Genomic DNA, 14,642 nt, shown 5'->3' with positions numbered 1-14,642 from the left:
AGTAGTGCTCAAACTTTCAAACCTGGGGCCTTTAACAAATACTGAGGGCCGCTCCCAAAGGCATGGCCTAGGCATTGGGACTTTTAAAAACTGCCATGTTATTGAAATGTGCATTGCAGTTGAGAACCCTGCCCAGAGAGAAGTGGGATGGGAGGGTGGGGGGAACACAGAGCTCTGGAGCAACCACACCTGGGTTGAAGTCTCAGCTCTACCCTTCCTGACTCTGTGATGCTCGGTACTCAGTCCTACTGAGCCTTTACTTCTTCCTCTGAAAAATACGAATAATTCCTACTTTTGAAGTTTGCTGCTGGTTTAAATATGGAAAAAGTGCCCCCAAATTAGAGAGACTCTTCCCTTGACCTTCCTTTCCATATAACTTTTAGAGGTATAGTACTTTTTTGTTTACAGGCTAATCTACTCATATAGTGATTAAGAGTCCAAGTTCTAGAGCCACCACTAGCTGGCTCTGAATACCAGCTCTGTTACTTACCAGCTGTAATACCATGTGCAGTTTAATTAAATTCTGTGAGCCTCAAACACTTCATCCATAAAATGGGAAGAATGACAACATCCATTCCGATAGGGCTTTGTGGGGATTAAATGGATGTACGTATGTAAGCATCCCAGTGGTACCTTATATACGGTAAGTACTCAGTAACGGCTCTAATCATTGCTTATTTTTTACCCTCAGGGAAATAAAATTTAGCATCCCACTCTTACAAAGCATAACAAAATTTCTGGTCAAATGAGGAGCTCACACAAAGGAAGCAGAGTTTGTATTTGAAAGGTGTTTTGAACCAGTTTTAATTGTTCATCATAAAAATTATGCGAATGGAAAAAGTTGGTTCACTGTTGACTAGTCACACCTTGAAGAATACATATGTCTAAAATTGAGCTTTGAAGGCATTTAGCTTAAGGTGGTTGAAAAAGGTTTGAAAGACTAGGTTTGGAAAAAAGAACATCTTATTACATATGTTTTGGGGGTAAGAGGTATCAGACTTTTACACAGAAATGATGAACTTATATGGACACTGTTTGTTAACAAGACATTTAGTATGTGAGTCATACAGCAATAGAAATAAATGCTTCATACCGCTCTTTTGTGGCTTCTGCAGGGCCAGTGTTATTGGAAAAATAGTTCGCTAATTCTACACACAGCCTCTATTTTTTGATATATAGTTAATAGTCCCAGAAGACTGACCTCAGTTTTTTTTTCTCATAACATCACTATTCAAACACTAATGAAGGGTTTGTTTCCCAGGCTCTGGAGATATTAAATAATGAATTTTGGGGAAAGGGCTGTTTTGTATGGATCTGGGGAAGTGTGAGGGTTAAATAGCTGCATTTACCACAAAGTGAGGAAGAACAATCTCAAACAGGGCTGCGCAAGAGATAGATACCTACTTCACATCGTACCCATGCCACTCTAGCAGAATAATTCATTCTCGTTTGTGAGCATCAAAATATCCTTTGGCCTATGCCAAAGTAGAAATACAACCAGCAAGTACGTTCAAATCTTATTCACCAGTGAGTCTCCCATTTACAGCTTCATGCAAACCCCACGGTCAGAAAAGTGAACAAGTGGATTCAAGCCGTGGGTTCCATTGCAAGAGTATCCATCACTGTGGTTAGATATGGACTTTGTCATTAAAAGGAAGTGATAAATTGGGAGTGTGGGATTGACATTTACACACTGCTATATTTAAAATAGATAACCAACAAGCACCTACTCTGCTAAGGGAACAAGCACACGGACCTACAAGCACAGGGAACTCTGCTCAATATTCTGTAATAACCTAAATGTGAAAAGAATTTGAAAAAGAATAGATACATGTATATATAACTGAATCACTGTGGTGTACACCTGAAACTAACACATTTTTCATCAACTATACTCCAATATAAAATAAAAATTAAAAAAGGAAGTGATGGCTCTAGAAATAAATGCCCCTTGCTTGCATAAACTAATCTTGCTTTAATTTTCTTGCCTAGCAATGTTCAAACAGATATCTGAATTTTCAGCCCCTTAGTAGGGATTGGGTATATCTAACATAGTTTTATTTCAGTAATTTTCCTCTTTCTGTTCTTAATCAGAATTAGAAATGGAAGGAAAAGTGCTAGACTTACCCACACAAGGCAGAGAGTAACCAAGCTGAGGGTCATGGACAAACTGCCGATCACTGAGTCTCGTCACACAGTACAGGTGGAAACAGTCTAAGCAAATCACGTGGCGGTAGTTGCACTGGAAAACCAGGACGGGGCTTCTGGTGGAGGTAAAGAAAGACATTTCTTGTAGTCCTTCTAAGGCTGGCAGGCAACATGTGGCTTAGAACACTTTTTGTAATCTCGTAGGGTTGCTTAGGGCATGCTCTATGTAAAGACCGGCGCTGCTAATCATTGAGCTCATATATATCAATGCTACATCTTAAAAATTGGAAACACCTTGTGAGCTATAAAGAAGATTGATTTTCTTAATTTTATATTTTTTACGTGACCATATTTACAATCAGCTATTTAAACCCAAGCTCAGATACAAGCTCTTCCTAGAAGCCTTCCTTGACTTATAATTCCCGACTAACCTACTCGTCATTCCATCCACTTACATATATTTCAATTGATCCATTATTACATTGTAGTATTGATATGTTTCTCTTCTCTTGTAGACTGTGATCTCCTTGAAAATAGACACTGTCTTCTTTACATTGATATTCTCATAGCACCAGGCATTGTAAGTTTTTAAATAAATGTTCCTTGAATTTAGTTATAATAATATATAGAATCTGAACTTCCCCAAAGTCGAAAGAAAAATTACTACTGCATCAAAGTAAATGTGTTAAACAGTCATTCACATTTCATTGGCAAATGGAAAAGTAGAATTTAGAAATAAAAGATTATCTAGCAGAGATCCTTCTACTACAAGATTTTGTCTATTGTGCTACCCCCATCCACCCAAATATTCAATTTCTTAAATTAAAGTTAGGGGATTACTAACAAATCAATATACACAAGTCCTAAAAATTCTGAACTTCCTTAAAACACTTTGTAGAAAAAATATCTCCTGAATAACCACGTTTTTGCTAGTAAATGAACCACATGATTTTATGACAAAAAGGAGACAAAATGAATGTATTAACTTGAGATCAGCCCTAAGGCAATTTTAATAGTAAGAAAGTCATTGGATTTTATTTAGATAAACCTATTTTCTATGTAATGATAACAAGATACAAAGTATTTTTCATTTCATACCCAATTCTTAACAGATATAAGAGCTCTTCAAAAGCCCTTTCCCTAAAAAAAAACTGATATTAACATTAATATTAGTAGAAGATAACTTCTTAACAATTACAAGATTTTCAAAATTCTGTTTTCCCACTTATTTCAAAACAATATATAACACAAAACAAAATGGAAAAAAAACGTTGGTATTTTAATGTCTTGGTTCTACAGGATGATAGTTAATTTCATCTAAGCATCCCTGAGGTTTTTATGTGTTTTCATTTCCCATCTCTGAACCTACTGATGTCCCTTCAGGGCCATTTCCATTCCCAGGGCCTTTTTCAATTAGGTGTTGACTGTGTTCTGAACTTTCAGCCTCTTCCCTTCTAACAACTTCCCCCTTGAAGATGATAAAATATAACGCGTTCCTATATCTAACAGGAGAGTCAGGCACACACGCACACGAGCGCATACACACCTCATTCCCTCTGTGTGACCCTACAGAGCTGCTATATTTTGCCTCCTTCTTTCAGAGCTAAGTTCTATGAAAAATGTTCTTCATTCTGATTTTAGCAACATGGTCGACTCAACCTTTATGGACTCTTGATCTGTTACCAATACACAGAAACACTGGAGAAACTATGAGAACATTTATAAAAATGTTCCTATATATAACAAGGTTAAAAAGAAAGCTTGGCAATTACCCTGTAGAAAATATAAAAAGAAAACTTATATAAAAGCCAAAGCAGTCAGTATGGACTGTGGACTCTGCCACAGTGTCCCAGAGAGATGTTAAGATGCATGGCATGTAGCCATTGATCTAGCAAATGTGTTCTTTTCCATCCCTATTAATAGAAGGAAGAATAGAAAGAGTTCTCTTTCATGTATGGACAACAGTACACATTTATAGTTTTGCCCTTCATTTAAAATATGGTCAAAAAGAACTTAATACTATCTAGACAATTCAAAGAATGTCAATTGCTCTGGTTTATTGATTACATCCTGCTATTTGGAACAGATTAGCAAGAAATGGTAAATATATTGGAGGCCATGGTGTGAGATAAACTCTATGCAGATTCAGGGGTCACCTACATTAGAGAAGGTTTTTAGAGGTCTAATATTTGGGGCATGGAGGGACACACCTAACAAAATAAAGGACACAGTAGTCACCTTGCCCCTCCCCTACTAAGAATGAAGTACAAGGTAATCACAGGCTCCCTAGGACCAGAGGCTGTGGTTCCCACAGAGTGAACCACATGCTCCTGGGGACACAGGAAACATCCCACAGAAAATTAAGCTCCAGTGGTACCGGTTCCCTTCAGCCTCCTTAAACTGGAATACAGGCAGGAAGGAAAATTGACCGTACTGGCAGGGGTAATTGATCCTAATCATCAGGAAGAGCAAGAGCTGCTGTCACACATGGGGGCGGGGAAAATTCACATGGCATCTAGGTGGTTCCATGGGACATCTCCTGATACTCTCCTATGCAATTTTAATGGCAAATGGACAAGGGCAGCAGTTATGGCTTAAGAAATGCATGGTGACCAGGATTTGAGACCCTTTAGGATATATATTATATACACATACATACATACATATGTGTGCATATATGTATAGATGCATATATGTGCGCATATGTATGTACATATGCACGTATGTATATATGCATGCATATGCATATTTTTATATGTAGATATATAGAGATAGAACAGATATATGTATATGTTGATAGATAATGGATAATGATAGAGATAGAGGTAGTATATGCACATATTTCAGATAGAATTATCAGTCAGTTGGATTTCTTGATATAGTTATGAGGTAAGACTGCTCATCTCTTAAGAATATTCTTAGTATTTATGAAAAAGTTAGGTGAGTGATAAACATGACACCCATAAAAGGTTATTAGATTAATCATCTGAGAAAATGAAATGAGTAAAAATCATATCATGGCTAGAGGGACTACATAATTAATTTCTCAAGAGCTAGATGAAACAGGAAAGGGGGCAATACTGGTATTTATGAGCACCTACTTTGGGTTAGAGACCCTGCTAGGAACTTCACACATGTTTTTTTCCATTTCACTCCCCTAAAGTCAACTCCCCTGACTCTACTATTCATCTTGTTCCTTTCTCCACCTCCACCCTCTCTGTGGGCATGGTCCTTACCTATCCTAGCATACTTCTAGCTCCTTTACTCCTAGACCCATGCTCCTTATCATGCATTCCTATAGTACAATATATTCAGATATATTTATATTGAAATCAAAACTCCAAATTTCAAGGTCCAGTTCAAGTGTGAAGACCTCCAAGGGACTTTCTCTGGAGGCCCATTCTTTATTAATTCTTCCCTTTCTCTTTACCTTTTATCCGTAAGGTCTATTCTCAATGTGTTTCAGATATTACCTCTTCACTTCTGTTCAAGGTGAATACTGTCAACATTAAATGAAAAGTCATGAAACAACAGAGGCCATTCTTGTTTAACCCTTTCATGACCCAAGCATCACCATATACAGCATTGAGCCCATGGTAGTTACATTATCAATAGTTACTGATTGTACCAGTGGATAAATGAATGGAATGTTTTTACTTTATAATTTCTCTGCTCCCCATTTGTACATTTGTCACTCAATTAATTATTGAGCATCTACTTGGCTAAAGAAGGCACTTAATAAATACGTGTGGAATATGGCACTGAGTGAATGAGTAAACACTTTATAGTCAGAATTGGTTTAAGCATTGGGAAACACACACACATACACAATCCGAAGGCATAGTTGGGTGACACAAAATGCATGTGGAACAAGTATTACAAGGAAACATATGCAGTCACCAAACTCTGTTGCCACAGAAGCTAGGAGAGGAGGGAAGTAAGACTCAGGATGGTACCATTAGGGAACCTGAGCTGAATTTAAAAGGATGGGAAAACTGACATTGGGCCACTGGAGAGAAACATGGCTTCTGGGCAAGGGAGGAAACCCAGACATAGAAAAGAATTCTTGGAACAAAAAAGTAACCAGTTGGGCTGATTGAGAGGATGTATCAGGAAAAGAGTGAGAGGAGAGATGACAAAGTTGGACACAGAGCAGATTCTGGGCAGGGACAGTGGCATAGGGATTCTAGGAGACAAACCTAGTGGATAACCTCTAGATCGTGAAATTTGCTGAAGACATCTAAGCATGGGAAGGGAGTGATTTTTTAGTAAGTTTAATTCCAAGGAAAGCTTGGAGGGAAAGAAATTAGAAGTTGTGAAAAGTCTTTGGAGGTCATTTGAATAATTCAGACATGAGCTACTTAGGAATTAGACCATGGTGTGCTGGTGGTTCTAGGAATGGAAATGAGAAGATTGATAAGAGTGACATTTCTGAGGAGGACCTGCCAGGACCTTCCATCTCGTGGGTCTTTTTTTCCTTCTGACATTCCTCTGTGCCCTTTGCTCCGATTATACATAAATGTTAATTGACCATTCTAGAAAATGATTTTACCCCAGTGAGCCAGGTTATAGAGCAGTTAATCAAAGGTTAAATAAAGTTCTCAGTCATATGTAAAAGGAATTATAAATGCTGTACTTGACATTACTTTAGAGTTATTTGTAAGCAATGATTTCCCTGCTTTTATTAAAGGAGTGATCCAAAGACCCTTTATTCACAAAGTATTAGGCATAATTGAAGGAGTCTTAGTAAAATATATGGCGAGCCATTCACATACATGACACAAAGTAGAATATTGTTCTGCAGTAGTTCAAACATTTAAACTCTTGTAAAATTAGTTCTCTAGTACCTACAAAATAGTATCAATTTTTTCATATTTGTCTGATAAAATGTGCAGTTTGCTCTCTACCTCATTTGTTCTCTCTCTCTCTCTCTCTCTCTCACACACACACACACACACACATTTGCTCTCCTTTACACGCCCTCTCTCTGCCAAAGTCTATCTATTTCTCTGTCTCTGTCTGATTCTTTCCCACACGTACATTTTCATTTATACCCACTAAGAGAGGGGCTGTGGTTCCAAATTCTCACCTGAATGTGACACATACTGAACACAATGTGCCAAAAATTTCAAGATACGTAAAGCTAAGGAAGCAAGGCTAAACTCTAAAGAAAATAAAAACTAATAGCGTGGGTAGGAAAGGGACACACATAATTGTAATACAGAGCAGGATATTTTAAGTTATGTTAGAGATGTAGGAAATGGTAAGCAGCCTCCAAGATGCTCCCCAATGATCCCCACCCCCTGGTATTCATGCTTTTGTGTAGTTTCCTTCCACATTATGTGAGGTGACCTGCTTAATCTGTGGGGAAAATGCAGAAGTACCAATATGCGACTTCCAGGACTAGACCAGAAAAGACACTACAGCTTCTGTCTGTGCTCTTTCCTGGGTTACCTGCTCTGAAGAAAGTGAATGGCCACGTTGTGAGGACACTCAAGCAGTCTATGGAGAAGTCCACAGGGCAAGGAACTGAGGCCTCTTGCCAACAGCCAGCACTGACATGGCAGCCACCTAAGTTAATCATCTCTGAGGCAGATCCTCCAGCCCAAGACAAGCCCTCAGGTGACTACAGACCTGGCTGAATCTTGACTATAACTTCATGAGATACCATAAGCAAAAACCATCCAGATAAGCTGCTCCCAAATTCCTGGCCCACTGAAATTGTGCAAGATAACACTGTTGTCTTAAGATACTTGGCTTTGGGATATTTTTTTATGCAGCAATATATAACTGACACAGGCTCAGAGGAGGAAGAGATCATGTTAAGATAGCAGATCAGAAAAGAATTCATAAAAGTAGTGGCATTTGAAGGAGGATCAAGATTCCAGTGCATGGAGATAGAGAAAACATTCCAGGTCAAGAGAAGACACAAAGTTGCGAAAGTACAGACCATGGAAGAGGGACGCTGAGTTATGTAGTAGAGCTGGTTTCTTCATTTCCCCCAGTGAAAAGCAAAATTAAATATAAATATTATATTTAGGGATAGTAGAATCTGAAATACAATGAAAAGCAATGACAATTAGAATAGAAATGTTAAGTACAAAATCATTGAGGAGATAAAAAATACAATTTCCTCACTGGAGGGGGAAAGTTAGCTCTTAAATTTAGCTAACACTTGACCCTTGAAACTTCACATGTTGTTTTTACAGAATTTAGTCTGTGCTGCAGTAACATAGATGTTATGCCCCAGTTAGCAATCTTTCGAAGCTCTCTTCAAACTCCCTGTGCATGAACAACTATGACTCCTGGGAATGTAATAAAGCATTTGATTAGATAAAAATAATTAGAGGGAGAGAGCTGCACCATTAAATAACTTGAATTTGTCTTCTTAACAACTGTCACTTTAAATCCCTTTTAGTTAGAGATAGCTTATAAACAATAAGTAAATAAAAATCTGAAATCTCAGAAACCAAATGCATTTTCATTTCATCTATATTTAGCCACGTTACCTACTAATTGCCCAAATGCACTACCTACAAAGAAGTATCCCACCAGGCGCCTGCCTGCGGACAAGCCAGAGATAACATTTTCGCCCACATATGTCATGTGAGTTCATTATCTGAGTTAGCCAAGTGAGCAGTCCCCCGTCACTGGAGAGGCCCCTGATCCAAGATACTAATTGATAGACCCAACCTTTAGAAATTAAAATAAGCTTCAACAGTTGAATGACCTTCAAAATTCCTTCCAGCAGCCAAGTTAAAATCCTGAAGTAAGTTCGTTTGCCCATTAGTCACCTTGGAATCAGAATCCTATTAAGGCCCTGGCAGACCCCGAACTAGCTCATTAACTGCCTCTTCCAATTTCTCCTTGCCTCCTCTGCTCATGTCCTCGTGGCTTTATCTGGTCCGCTTTGCTGCACACACACACACACACACACACGCACACACAATCACGAGCTGGCTCCAGCTCTGTAAGCTTAATTGCAGAGGTCCCAGTATTTCAGCGTACACAACATACCCAGGATGAAGACCCTTTATGTTTACATTTTTGAATCACTTTCATTCATCCATCCTGCCAATACTTTAGAACAACCACTACATGCCAGGCACTGTCCTGTTGATGTCACGTAAAAGTGAACAAGGCATGGTCCTTCCCCTCAGGGTCCTATAGGATTGAAGACAAAAAAGTAATTGTCTCAGTGTAGTAAGTGCTACCATAGGGATGAGTTTAGAGACCACCTAACTTGTCGCCGGGGTCAGTGGAAAGGCTTCCAAGAAGGCTTACGCCTCAGAGCATTCAGTCCCTGTAGAGACAAGACACTGAACAAACTAAATGGCATCCCTTGTTGATAAAGGCTTTGAATAAAATATATAGAATGATACAGTAAATATGTTATAGCAGTATTATTCTAAAGTAACTTTCATCATGGCAGGTCTTGGCCAAAATTATGAATTAATTACCCAGTGCCAATGTATTAAGACCCCAGGTTTTCCTTTTGTCTTTCAGAGCCCTCTGTAGGTTAGATTCACCACACAATATGTATCTCCCATATTGTCAATCACAAATCTTTCTGTTTCTCTCAGGTCAGTCTCTTTGCAGTTTCTGGACCACCTTTTTCTTTATGCTCTTATCTCTATGTGTAAGATTCTTCTATCTGTCTTCATTTTCCAAAAAAAAAATTGTCGGGCTTCCCTGGTGGCGCAGTGGTTAAGAATCCGCCTGCCAATGCAGGGGACACGGGTTCGGGCCCTGCTCCGGGAAGATCCCACATGCTGCGGAGCAACTAAGCCCGTGAGCCACAACTACTGAGCCTGCACTCTAGAGCCCGCAAGCCACAACTACTGAGCCCGAATGCCACAACTACTGAAGCCTGCTCGCCTAGAGCCCGTGCTCTGCAACAAGAGAAGCCGCCCAATGAGAAGCCCGCGCACTGCAATGAAGAGTAGCCCCCGCTCGCCGCAACTAGAGAAAAGCCCGCGCGCAGCAACAAAGACCGAACGCAGCCAAACATAAAAAAATAAAAAATAAATTAAAAAAAAAAAAATGTCAAGGTTCAGCTCCAATCCAACCTCTTTTAGGAAGCTTTTATCAATAAAAGACTCTAGCTAACGTGGATTCTCCCACTCACTTCCTAATTTCCTGTAAGGCTTCTGTTTATAAAGCGTCATTTTGTATTCCATTTAGTATTTTGCTGCATATCATTCCTGTTCTTCTGTATCACTTTTATGAGCCCATGTCAGGTCCCCCAACTCAAGTTCAACACATAGTAATTGGGAAGCTCCTATGTGCTGGTTCTTTTGCTCAACATGGGGAGGGGGAGATACAGTTCTCCTCCTCAAGGAATTCTATTTGCTGGTGAGATAAATAAGTCTGGGGCACTTTGGGAGACTAATGAGAGGCAACTTAATCCAAAGTTGGTCAGGCAGAGAATGTTTCCTAAAAAAGGACAATATAAACTAAGACCTAAGAGGCAAGAATGAGGTAGCCTGACCAAGAAACTAGAGGGCAGTGAGAAAATATGTAAAAAACACTTAAAATGGAATAAAATTAATCAAGGTTAGGGAACCATGTTGTATAATTTCATATCACCCCCTCAGCCTCTATCAAAGTTCTGAATTCCTCCAGAAATTAAAAACGAAACTAAAAAGTAAAGATACTGCTTCTACAAGCCACATAATACAAGTCTATGTTTTAGGTTTATATGCTACCTTAAGTGTAGCTGAGTTAGGTTGTTTTTGAACCGTTAACAATAAGCAGGCTATGCAAAATAAAAATATAAAGCCATGGTTACAAGAGGGAATTCATGGATTGTTAATTTCCTCCAGATGATATCAATCTTTGAGAATACTATTTGACTTTAGTATAGCTTGTATATTGTATTTTTAAATATAACTATTGACAGGTTGAACCCAAATATAAACTATTAACTTCTAGAAATTTTAGATTGCAAACACTTCAATATACTGACACGTATTACAATTAAAAAATAAACACCTTTTCTTTCTTTAAAAGTATCAATAAGTTAAATTTTTTAAAAGCAAAGCAGTCAACCCTCTGTTGTAGTAATTCATTAAAATGATTTGATTTCCCAGCAACACTCCAACTTTTCTCGTTAAGGCATTTATACTACGAAACAGATGCTGATAAATAATTGTAAAGAGCAGGTAAATTATAATAAAATAACTGTTGCATGTAACAAAATGAAATTACAAATTCCAAAGGGTATTGGCCTATGGGACGGAAATGTATCTCATGAAAAATTATCATGTTTCTTTCCTATCCCCCAACTAATAGAATTAATTTCAATTCTCAAAATTATATTTATGGGTTAAGTGCTTCTGAGTTATAATCTCAGAGCACACTCTATTCAGACTGTCAGTGTGTATTGTTAAAGAAAGCCGAAACCAGATTCAACATAAAATACTTTTGGGGTCACATCGTTTGCATAGAGCTGTTGTGTGGCACAACTATGTAGCCACTGGAGATGCCATCCGTAACACGTACCAACTCATGCACATATCTTGTTTTTGTTTTTTCTTTTGTGAAAAACAGCTAGGAGTAGCTAGGAGCTGCAGTAGCATTCTGCTAATTTGAGAAAGATGTGAGGACAGATCTTGTTTAGATAAGAACCCCACTGTGAAATAAATTATTCTAGTGTATCCCCAAATCTCATGACAGGAAATATTAATGTGCTAAGAATCAGTCCAGTGGCTGTGAATATTAGGAGGTATTTAACATAAGAAATTATTACTGACACAGAGTGGTTTAAAAAGATACGGTTCTTTTTTGCAACTAGTTCACAAAAACCTTCCACAGAGGATTTCTCACTGGTCTTTCATTCATTCTTTTTTTTTTTTTTTAATTTTTATTTTATATTGGAGCATAGTTGATTAACAATGCTGTGTTAGTTTCAAGTGTACAGCAAAGTGATTCAGTTATACATATATACATGTATCTATTCTTTTTCAAATTCTTTTCCCATTTAGGTTATTACAGAATATTGAGCAGAGTTCCCTGTACTATACAGTAGGTACTTGTTGATTATCTATTTTATATATAGCAGCATGTAGATGTTAATCCCAAACTCCCAATTTATCCCTCCCCCCCCACCTTTCCCCTTTGGTAACCATAAGTTCGTTTTCTAAGTCTGTGAGTCTGTTTCTGTTTTGTAAATAAGTTCATTTGTATCTTTTTTTTTTTTTTGATTCTGCATATAAGCGATATCATATGATATTTGCCTTTCTCTGCCTGACGTAGTTCACTTAGTATGATAATCTCCAGGTCCATCTATGTTGCTGCAAATGGCATTATTTCGCTCTTTTTAATGGCTGAGTAATATTCCATTCATTCTTAAAATGAGTGAATGCATGAATGTTAGTAGAATGCTGGGTCTTTCATTCTTTTTATCAGAGAAACATTATGAACCAGGTCCTCTGAAGTACAATAGTTTGAAATGAAGAACCCATCTAATAAAAGATTGTAGACATCTTAAAACAGTTCTACCATGAAAATGTTTAACAATGAGGAGGTACTGTGAAATTTCTGAGGTATCATTAGATGGATTCGGCATTAAAATATTAATAATTTAAGAATTTGTGATGCATAGTAGATAAAATTATTCTCCTGAGTTTTTTTTGTTTTACATGTAGCCAGGAAAGCAGTGTATAGCATGATAAAGTGTCTCCCTAAAAATAATAAAAATCAACATGATATAGCCATACACTTCCAAACGGATTCACATATAAAACCTAGATAAGGAATCCTGCAAAGGGGCATCCCAAGATATCAGAGGTCGGGTAGATCGGAGAGAACCCTAGGAGGTTGCGAGTGGCTGCACCACAAGCTGGCCTGGGAACCCAGTTTTGTAAATGGGGATCTGTGAAGTGGCAGGTTCGCTCTGGCAATCCCTGAAGACCTTTCGGATACTGAGATGTTAGAATCTTCAGCCTATATGATCACATTTCTTCCTTCTGGTAAACTTGTGGAACTTAAACCTTACTTGAAACAATGTACAAAAGACACTTAGAATTCCAGCTTTACACCTCGTGAATGAAGGAACACACACATGCTGCTGGCAAGGCTAAAATCTGGGGATTTCTGGGATTCACTTCCTGGAAGACACGTTGGGAGAAAGGCCCTGAGCCAGAATACTGAAGGAAAATCAGTAAAGGTATCTGGGTATTTTTTTTAAAAAAAGCAACAAAATATCTCATATAGCTTTCAACAACTAGCAATTTAATTTTAAAGCGCTTTTTTCCTTCTTTTTTTTCTAGTAAGTTAGCTGGAGATTGGAGTCAGCAAGAGACAGAGCGGCAGGTGCCTCGGTGGTGCTCCCTGCTCCCACATGCCTCTCCGAGCCTCTCTCACAGCTCCTACCCCAGAGCAGTCAGTTATTTGTTTAACTGTCTACCTTCTCACTAAACCGGAGGTCAGCAAACCCCAGCTGGGGGCTAAATCTGCCCCCCCACCTGCTTTTGTAAATAAAATTTTATTAGAACACAGCCACTTTTACATATCATCTATGGCTGCTTTTGCTCTATAAAGACAGAGGAGGGTAGCTGTGACAGAGACTATACAGACCACAAAGCCTCAACTACTATCTGGCTCTTTTTAGAAAGGGTTCCCTGCTTGAGGACTTTCCTCCATTAACACAAGGGCTGTCTTTTGGTATCCCCAGTGCCTGGCCTGTGGCTGGTGTTAATAATGCATGTGTTCTGAATGACTTCCTAGCTGTTTGACTGGATGAATGAATGACTATGAAGGAATAGGGACACACAGGGAAGGCAAACAGGAAAAGCACCAGCGAGCCAGAGGTCAGCGATGCTGCAGTGTTAAGAGGTGTGCAGTAGGTAGCTGGATTTGAGCTAAGCCTTCGATACTACTTTTCAAGGCTGCAAACATCATCTTCCTTCATCCAGGCCACTTCTTTTGATTAAGCTGATCTGGTCTCATCCAGAGGGTGTCCAACGCTTGCAACACCGACATGATAGAAAGGAAAAGGGAAATGGACTTTGATTAGCTATGGAAAGTGATTGCAAGAAAATAGGATGGAACCATGTGATGGTGGCTGGTGGCTGGTACAGACTGGGTGGTCAGGGAAGGCCTGGGGAGAGGACATTTACACAGATCCCTGAATGGCCCGCCATGCACAGATCTGATGCAAGAGGCTCTGGGGAAGGAGCAGCTGGTGAAAGGCCCCCTTTAGGCGGGAACACCTGGGCATGTTTGAAGAATTAAAGGAAAGGTCAGTGTGATGGGAACACAGTAAACAAGGGGGGAGTGGAGCGAGGTGAGGTTAGGGAAGGTGGGAACAGCGCGTGAAGCCTTTGTCTAAACAGGATTCGACTCTTGGACAATGTGAAGCCACACAAAATTTAAAGCAGGGATGCAACACGATGTCATTTGTGTTTAAGAAAATCCCTCTGACTTTGCGTAATGAATGGATTACAGTGAGGCAGGCAAGAACGGGAGAGAGTCCCATGAACATCGTGATG

The 14,642-nt window shown here is 38.9% G+C and overlaps 1 protein-coding gene across 4 annotated transcripts in view; it reads right to left on the bottom strand.

Moving 5' to 3' along the window:
- Nucleotides 1-14,642, bottom strand: part of PRKN (parkin RBR E3 ubiquitin protein ligase) — a 1,187,061-nt gene that overhangs the window by 391,583 nt on the left and 780,836 nt on the right. For all 4 annotated transcript variants that reach the window (XM_061207251.1, XM_061207252.1, XM_061207254.1 and 1 more), the window contains exon 7: nt 2,128-2,264. In XM_061207251.1, coding sequence (XP_061063234.1) covers nt 2,128-2,264 — 137 coding nt within the window. The remainder of the gene's footprint in view (nt 1-2,127; nt 2,265-14,642) is intronic.

Source organism: Eubalaena glacialis, chromosome 12, assembly GCF_028564815.1.
Source record: "Eubalaena glacialis isolate mEubGla1 chromosome 12, mEubGla1.1.hap2.+ XY, whole genome shotgun sequence".
NCBI classification, from domain to species: Eukaryota; Metazoa; Chordata; class Mammalia; order Artiodactyla; family Balaenidae; genus Eubalaena; species Eubalaena glacialis.
The sequence above is the reverse complement of the archived record's forward strand: the minus strand, read 5'-3'. Positions and strand labels throughout refer to the sequence as shown.